This window comes from Necator americanus, chromosome V, assembly GCF_031761385.1.
Source record: "Necator americanus strain Aroian chromosome V, whole genome shotgun sequence".
NCBI lineage: Eukaryota > Metazoa > Nematoda > Chromadorea > Rhabditida > Ancylostomatidae > Necator > Necator americanus.
In genome coordinates, this window is record NC_087375.1 from 17,663,713 (window position 1) to 17,672,483 (window position 8,771).

Below are 8,771 nucleotides of genomic sequence, written 5' to 3' on the forward strand. Positions count from 1 at the left end.
TGCATTTGTGCACTCGTGCCGCTTTAGCTAGCTCAGAGGTTTGATTTTATGAAATCAAGAAGCCGAATCCACAGCCGGAGTATTTGTGCAAAATTTCTATCAACTTACGCACTTTTCAAAACACGCTCACGCATATTAAAATTAGAGAAAAAGACAGGCAAAAGGGGTAGCTCATATATGCATATTTCCCATATATCTAAACTAGTTTTATTTGCTGTTTTAGAGGAAATTTGAAAATTTAATATGGAATCTGCAGAAGAGTTCTCTTTTTAATCATGTGTCTATACGTGTATGTAGTGTCTTTCTTCGTAACAATTATGGCAAAAACAATTGTTAGACGTTATTTGAACTTCTAGGTGATGATGTTTTGGTAACAAAAGTCATAGACGGATAGTCAAAGTCATTGGTAATTTCCAAGAAGAACAGTCAATCACTTACGTATACAATTTTCTTTAATCTTTTTTCTTTTCCCCTTGAGAATTATGTGCTAGAAAACAAGACTAATCAGCATAGGAAACCATTTGAGAATATTTCATTGTTTGGTTAGCCTTTTCTGAAGAGAGACATATGTACCGCTTTCTCGTTTGATGGCTTCCACATCATTCATTCTGTATTCGAAAACTATTTGAAACCTGTTCCAAGCCTTAATTTTTGTCGTTCATGTTGGGACTTGCTCCTTTTCGAAGGTGGTCGATGACTGCGTGAGGACGGTTTCCTTTTTCACACTTCATTTTTGAGCAGCACTCCTCAATTTTTCACCTGAGCTATTTCTCATAAAAATAGAAGCCGAAAAGGTGCACCGCCTCCATAACTACGACTCTTTTTTTGCACAAGTTTGAATATTTGCTCAGTTTAATTGATTTTTGGCTACATTACACGGATAAAGAAAGACGAAACCAATGACTAAGTTTAACTTATTCAACATCTTCGTAACTTCTTCATGCTTACTCCAAGAAATCGGTGGCATCCTCGGGTCAGAGTGACCATCGGAAGGACAAACAACACCTGAATAAATTTCTTCCATACAAAGACCGCCCACTCTTTATTGGTATTTCTGAATTTAGCAAAATGGTATAGATAAATCTCACTTTCCTAAGGTATTACATCACAGCTGAGGAACATCTGCCAGTTAAAGCAAAAACAACACATTAACGATCCATAAACCTTTTCTCACGGCTTAGATATGAACATTTTTTGCTCATTTTGCCCTTTATGTGTATCAACTTCCTTCTCCTAAAAACAGCGACTAGATTGGATCATTATTCTGCTCAAATCAATTGCGCCCAATAAATGCCAGAAATTTGATACTAGTGCTTTCTTTAGTGGCTCGCCGAGCTACTTGTATGAATTCGCTCAATTTACTTTCTCATTTCTCGTTGGACTCAAATTGAACCCAAGACTTGACAATGAATACTTTCTTCCAGTGCTTCGGAGTGAGCAATGCCCAGAAGACGGAGAACTGAAGATAGTAAGGAGCTGCAACCATCCCTCAACCGTTTTGCAGAAGACACCTCAATGTTAGGGTTCAGATACCTTCATACTCGATACAAAACATGGTTCAGGTAGCTTTTCCAATTTCTCTGCTTAGATCTGATGCATCTGATTACTGAAATAGAACCTGATACATTTAGAATTCAACGTGCTGTATGAAACGTAAACTAGAAAGCAGGAAACAACTGTCAAAGTTTTCATTGTTGAAAATTTTCACTGTGTTGCTGCAGCTCATTAACCTCTCATTTTCAAAATCTCACGAACGGAAATATATGACCTCTTTTAATCCAAAAGCGTAAGAGTCCATGTGAAGTCCTTGAAAAGTCTGGGCTCGTGAATGCGATAGTAACAGACGCCAAGTTTAACTCACTTCTGCGAAGTGAGGATGTGGATCACTAATACAACTATGACCGCTTGTTGGAGATATTCCCATTATATGTTGTGGCTCCAACTACATGCCAACCAAAATAAATTCGGCAAAAAAAAAGTTTGCTAAAGGAATAAAGTTATCATGCGATAAGAAAGTAACAAATTTCTTAGTATTATTTTGTGTGGCTGGATATGAAATGTTGTGACTAGACTGCAATTGTTTAGCTGAATTGAAACAGTTTGCTTTGCTGCGAGCAATTCAGACCTCCTGAATTATTCCTGGCGCGTGATGGCGGCAGCAAACTGGTTTTGGAGTAAGATTAATGGGTAACATCATCGTCCACAACCTCGAATTTAAGAATGAAAATATATGTTCGAGTAAGTTCAAAAAAAAGGAGAAACCGAGTTGCCTGGTGGTTAGCATGCAAGAGAACCATAAGTAAAGCATTTTGCAAACATTTTACCCCTGATGGACGCTGTCGATCCTTCATGCAGTGACCCTCGTATAAAAATACATGAGCGAACGGTAGACTGATCTAGACGGATAAAGTAGAAAGAATTGATAGAAGAAGAGCTCATTCCATCAGTGTAAGAAGCGAAATTTGATTGATATGTTGCTATATTTCAATGTTCATTAGTAACTAATTCTGTAAATCTCCTATATTTCTAATGCAAGCCACCAACTACAACTTGCGAGAAGCAGCGAGGTCATAACTGAAGTTGTAGTACGTGGCTTGCATTAGGTGTAGAGAAAAAGTGAAGAACTTTCCCCATAAATCGATAGAACAGAGCACTCAGTTACGAGCAACCGTGGTTGCAATTTTCGGCTTTGAAGGGCATCAATTAAAAAATTTTGCTCTAAAAAATTCAAAATTTGATAAAACTCGCGAGATGTTCGCAGTTGAACGAATGTTTTACTATAAATTACGTATCACATATCATACATTAGTGCAGATTTTGTGTGTAAATGAGTTTCCTGGATTCTAATGACTTCTTTATCTTTAGTATTTTATACAGAATTTTTCATTTTAACAGCATTCATAGCTAATTACCATCCAATTCTAACTCCCAACTCGTATATATATATTATATATAATATACATTATACGTTATATATTATATATAATACTATAAGATACTGCTAGCAAAAGATTTAACGTTTTTCTAGTACTGTCAAACGTATCTGCGGTGTCTTTGTTGAAAGTTCTAAAAGTTCTGAAAGTTGTTCTAAAGAACCATATCTATCCTAAACCTGAAAAGAAGCTAGCAATCCTCTTTCATTTTATCAGAATCTCTTTACTGTGTAGGGGCTAAAATGAGGAGGAATATTTCTTGTGATGAAATTTGAGCAGCCGCTCAGAGCAGAACGGCAAATTTTTTCTTGCGTGTGAATCTGGGAGTGTTCGTACAAGGACAATTTGGAGCTGCCCAAAGATCTTCTATCAGTCACCTATCACTAAATAAAGGCGGGCAGGCAGAGATAAAGAAGACCTTAAACTTTCGTAATTCAACCAGCCGATTGCGTAGTCTGTTAAAGTACAACTTACGGCCGCAGATTTTCGCTGTACATCGCGCAGAGGGAGTCTCGAGTTAGAGTGTGATGAAATTTCACAGACAACCTTTGAAGGATGGGACGAAGCAACATGTTTAGCAGTGGTACTAAGTAGAGGGTGTGGAGCATTGCCTGAGGCAGTGATTGTGTGAGTGGGTGACTAGAGACTTTAGGGTATTTTATAACCTTACTTGAACAGACCAAAAAGAGGTGGTTCAGTGGAATGTATTTATCATGTGAGTGCAGGTGAGTAGAACAATTGTCAGCAATAGGATTGAATGAAAAAGTGGGCAGAGCGTAGTCTGCCGCACTCTTTGACCGTACAAGTCGTAATATGCTAGCATAACCATGACCGCGAACGGTTCTTTATACCACACCCCTTATACATCATCGGGGTCGATGATACTGCCGCGGGCGACAACAGCACAAAGTAATAATTTACGAAACAAATTCTACTTCAACAAATGGTTTTCTTCGTACGGCTGGACTGTTGCGGAGTTTTATGGAGTGGCGTGGGTGGCGGGCTGACGTTGGGTTAGTGGATTGCTGATGGTGTCTTGAGAATTCGGCTTGGTGCAGGTGCAGTGATGACGGCTTGTGGCTTGTTGATGACGATGACGGCGTTGACGGTTGGCGAGAGTGCTTACTTCTTGTATGGCCGCTTCGTGGGTGGCTGCGGTCTTTTGGAGGAGCAAAGCAGAAAATTGTGGCCAAGGCCACAACTTCCACACTTCACTCCACATGTGTCCTCGTGTGCCGCTTTTAGGCAGAGGAGGCACAGGTTCAGCTTTGTCGCCTGTGCTTGGAAGCGAGTAATTGAAATTTCCCTTCAAAAAATCAATGGGCCTCAATGGTATCTCTGCAATATCACTGGAGTTCAGTTTCGTGAGAGGTCTTGTGTTTAGAATCGCCTCAATTCGAGTGATCACGGTGCACATGTCTGCAAAACTCAAGCGTTTGCGCCCTATTGATTTATTAAACGCTTTCTTGGTTAAACCGACTAGTCGTTCCCATGCACCACCCACCCAGGGGGATCCAGGAGGATTGAAGATCCAGTTTATTTGTTGGGATGCACAATATGACATAAGAGATCGACCATTCTCGTTGAGGTCGCAGAACATCTTTGTGATAATGACTTCACCAAGCTTGAAGTTGGTTCCGCAATCTGAGCGGACAATCTCTGGAACTCCTCTGCGCGAGACGAATCTCACGAAACAATTGAGGAATGCTCCTGCCGAAAGATTTTCTACCACTTCTAAGTGTACTGCTCGAGTTGTAAGGCATGTGTATAAACACACGTACATTTTCTCGAGAGTTTTTGAAGTGAAAGGACCCATGAAGTCACATCCGACATTTTGAAATGGTCTGGACTTTATGACCCTGTCCTTTGGTAGTGGAGGCATGATCGGTGCTTCTGAGGGAAGACCTTAGTATTTTTTGCAAATGACGCAACCTTTTAAGGATTTCTTGAATACGTAAGAGGGACGTGAAATCCAAAAGCGTTGTCTTGCGATTGAAAGAGTGTGCTCTTTGCCAGAATGACCATTTTTGATGTGATATCCTGCACGATCAGCCTGGATAATTCCGAGTCTTCTGGGATACAAATCGGTGACTTTGTGTCATACGGAATAGAGGCATTTTGAAGGCGGGAGTGATGCCGAATGATTCCGTCTTCGTCGCGAATAATCAGTTTATTATGAAATCGCTTTTTTAGAGCGTCAAGATTAATGCTTCTGTGTTCATGACTAATTAGAAGGCGTTCCGCGTTGACCATATCTGATGCGGTTATTTTGAACACGTTATCAAATTTGTCGGCTTCTGATACTTTTATCGGTGATGAGCGATTTTGATTGGTTTTTGCAACCCAATTTTTCATTGTTTTTGCAGTCTTTACTAGCACACGTAGCACGTTGTCGATTTTCGAGAAACGCTTGAGATTAATAAGCTGTTCTTGTTGTTTGTTTTCTGACATGGTTACTTTCGATGTAGTAGTAACCATTGTTTCTATTTCGTCATTTTCATGAACGTCAGATAGTGTGTTTATCGACTTGATAGGCCACTCGCTACAGTGATTTTCTAGCCAGCGTGGTCCTTTGATCCAGTCGTTCTCGATAATTTCTTGTGCTGTCAGACCTCTCGTTCCAGCATCAGCTGGATTGTTTTCGGTGCTAACATGGAAAAATTTGACCGTAGCACCACGATTATCGAGCTGTTGTTTAATACTAAGTATTTTTGCTCGCTGATTTGCTACGAAAACAGGAACTTTTTTTGAAGATTTGATCCAGTACAAGGCAATTTCACTGTCCGAAACTATGTTCAATTCTTCGATTTTTGCTTGGACAGCTGATAATATGCTGCATCCTAATCTGGCTGCTATAAGTATTCCGAGCAACTCTAATTTTGGGATAGTCTGATGGCACTTTTTGGGCGTCCTTCCACAGATCAGGCCAGAAATTGTGCCAGAGGGGACACATTGTAAGTATGAACAAGCTGCGATTGCAATCCTGCTTGTATCTGCGAACAACCAAAGGCGTTTTTGGTCACCTACTCTGGGTGATAGTACGTACCTAAGAATTGATAATGTTGCTAGATCTACTTCTTTACACAATTTGTACCATTCGTCGCATATCTTTTGATCGAGCGGAGTTTTCCAATCCACTTTTGAATCGAAGATTTCTCGCATCATGGACTTCAATTTAACCATGAGCGGTCCTGTGAGACCTATTGGGTCATAAATGGAATTAATTTGGCTCACGACATCTCTCTTAGTTAATTTTTTCATTGTGGACAAACTTTGTTCTCACAGTAAAGTTGTCTGTTATAGTATTGTAATCAACTCCTAGTATTTTCATTGATCCAGATTGGAGTTTGTCGGAATATGGAATTCTTGAATTTACTTCTTCAGAATTTGAGATATACTCGCGTAGATTCATTCCTATCTTGCTGAAGAGATACTTTGATTCCTTGTACTTTCTTACAGCTTCAGGAACCGTTTCTGCTTGCAAAAGTACATTATCCACATACAAATTTTAGCAATTTCTGTGGACAGTTCCGAGTTTTGGGATTCCAAGTAGGACAGAATCGCCATGTTTAGTATACTCGGACAAGCTGTAACGCCAAAAGGCAACCTTCTAAATCTATATTCGACGACGTTGTCTTTTGTTGGTGGGTGATTGACATTCCGAAGCCACAAGAATCTGCATAGATCCTTGTGTGCATCTATCAATCGAATTTGTGTGAAGGCAGATTCAATGTCACACATTAAGACGATCTTCTTGAACCTTGAGGAAGTAAGAATGTCGTGTATTCTGTTAACGAAGGATTCCCCTTTTCGAATGACGTCGTTCAGGCTGAGGTGGCCTCTTCGTTTAGACGAAGCATCAAAGACTATCCTTAAAGGGACCTTTTTCTGTGGTTTCCATACCCCTGTATGTGGCATATAATATATTCCAGCCGCATAACGGTCTGCTGTGTCGAAGGTCTCTACGATCCCTTCACTGACATATTTGTTCACAAGACCGCAGTACCATTACTTTTGTTCAGGATTACATAAGAGGATGTTTTGTAAGGATTTTAGCCTTCTTATAGCTACTGAGTAGTTATTTTCCAACTGGATTACATTTTCTTTCAGCGGAAAGGGAACTGTGATGATATTGTTTTCAAATGAGATCAATTTCGAGTATTCTTCGAAATATCTTTGAACGTTTTCGTCTCCCTGGGTTTCTTCCGGCATGATACCGAGGCCGTCCAACTCAGACATTTTCTGTAAGAGTTCTTGTTCCGTGTTTTCGGAAATTCTTGTCAGGCTGTGACATACTGTGTTAGCGGTTTCACTTATTTTGCTGGTTCCTCGACCATAAATTGTAGGTCCAAAAACCGTTTTTGCTATATGAAAGCCAGATGGTGTTCGGATTCCCTTTGCTGGATCCGTAACTAAATCGTGGTAGTAGTCCAGTCCAAAGAGAATGTGTTGATTTTGATGTTCACCACGAAGCTTTGAATTTGCTAAACATATAGTGTTTGTTTTCAAGAACTCAATATCTTCTGTGTTCATATTCACTGAAGGGAATCCGTTTGTTATGACTGGTTTGGTCTGTATGGTCATGCAAATTTTTTCTCCGAAAGCAGTTCCTAGTTTTACCGGAACCTTATGACTTTCTAAGCACTCGATATAGCCGCCAATTCCGGACATGGTGCAGATTTCGGTCGTGTTCTTGGGTAGACCGAGTTGTTGTGCAAGATTTTCTTCGATTACTGTTTTTTGTGCCCCAGAATCGAAGAAAAATAGCACTTTTTCATATGTCTGTTTTCTGGCATTTCAAATATTGCCTTCAGCAGTCATCAATATTAGTTGTTTGCTATTTTGACTGTGCTGAATGGAGTTTTCCTTGATCTGTGGGGGTTCCACAGACACCTGAGTGTTTATTGGTTTGAACCTTTGTGAAATATTTCGATTGTTTTCTTCTCTATTTTGCCAGCTGTGTTGCTTTTGCTGGTTTTGGTCAACAAATTTGGGTTTCGAGTTGTTGTTTTGGCTGAGTTGCTCTGTCTTAAAGCAGAGGCTCATATGGTGTTTTTGTCCGCACTTTAGACAGTCTGATCTTTGGCAATCAAAGCTGCTATGATTATGGGAGCAACATTTCCAACAGCGATTCTGCTCCTTAAGCATCTTGCGGCGAATGCTTTGATCCGTGACCGTTCGGCACTGCATTAATACATGATTGTCCTTATGACAGAACAAGCAGTTACGATTAGTCCTTAAGTTGTCATGATTGGTCTTTGATGGGATGGCCTTATTGATATGCTTATGGCCAAGTCTGCTTTCGACGTAGGCTTTTGCAGTGATCTCTGTTTTTAAGAGATTCATGAGGTCATCAACTGTTTGCCGGTCTTGTGATTGACTGGCCACTAATACAGATTTTATGATGTCTTCAGGGAATTTAGATAAGATTGTTTCACACCACATTGGGTCGCAGGTCTTCCCTACATGATATCCTGCAGAAATCATTTGGTTGGTCAGCATTCTTATTTGATCAAATGTTGCAGAGCAGTTGTCTGCCGAATTGTTTGCCACACTCATACTGACCAATTTTTTGACTATTTGTGATCTATTAGACTGGTGATTGGAGTAATTCTCCTGTAAAGTCTTGATCAACCAATTGTAATTTTCAGGAATGAGTTTTATCCCTTTGATGACTGTTTGCGCTCGACCCTTTAAACTTTCTTTGAGTAGGAGTATCTTTTCCATAATGTCCAGTTCTTCACTGTTATGGACAAGGGCTTCAAAAACGGCCCAGTATTCTAGGAAGTCGTCAGAATTCCCGTAAAATTTTGGAAAATTTTGGTAGTGTGGCTTGTG

The 8,771-nt window shown here is 40.0% G+C and overlaps 3 protein-coding genes across 4 annotated transcripts; all 3 read right to left on the minus strand.

The window, feature by feature from the left end:
• Positions 1–3,912: 3,912 nt before the first annotated feature.
• On the minus strand, positions 3,913–4,815 carry RB195_014247 (uncharacterized protein; the record flags this gene model as incomplete). Its single annotated transcript, XM_064204420.1, has 1 exon — positions 3,913–4,815. One exon carries the CDS (start codon positions 4,813–4,815, stop codon positions 3,913–3,915), a length of 903 nt encoding a protein of 300 aa, XP_064060301.1.
• A 53-nt stretch (positions 4,816–4,868) lies between these two features.
• RB195_014248 (uncharacterized protein) lies at positions 4,869–6,194 on the minus strand (the record flags this gene model as incomplete). Of its 2 annotated transcripts, none has more annotated exons than XM_064204422.1 (1): positions 4,869–6,194. In XM_064204422.1, one exon carries the CDS (start codon positions 6,192–6,194, stop codon positions 4,869–4,871), a length of 1,326 nt encoding a protein of 441 aa, XP_064060302.1. The 2 variants fall into 2 exon arrangements, with proteins under 2 accessions (XP_064060302.1, XP_064060303.1); XM_064204421.1 differs by having other exon boundaries at positions 4,869–6,116.
• A 747-nt stretch (positions 6,195–6,941) lies between these two features.
• Positions 6,942–7,604, minus strand: RB195_014249 (uncharacterized protein; the record flags this gene model as incomplete). Its single annotated transcript, XM_064204423.1, has 1 exon — positions 6,942–7,604. One exon carries the CDS (start codon positions 7,602–7,604, stop codon positions 6,942–6,944), a length of 663 nt encoding a protein of 220 aa, XP_064060304.1.
• Positions 7,605–8,771: the final 1,167 nt, after the last annotated feature.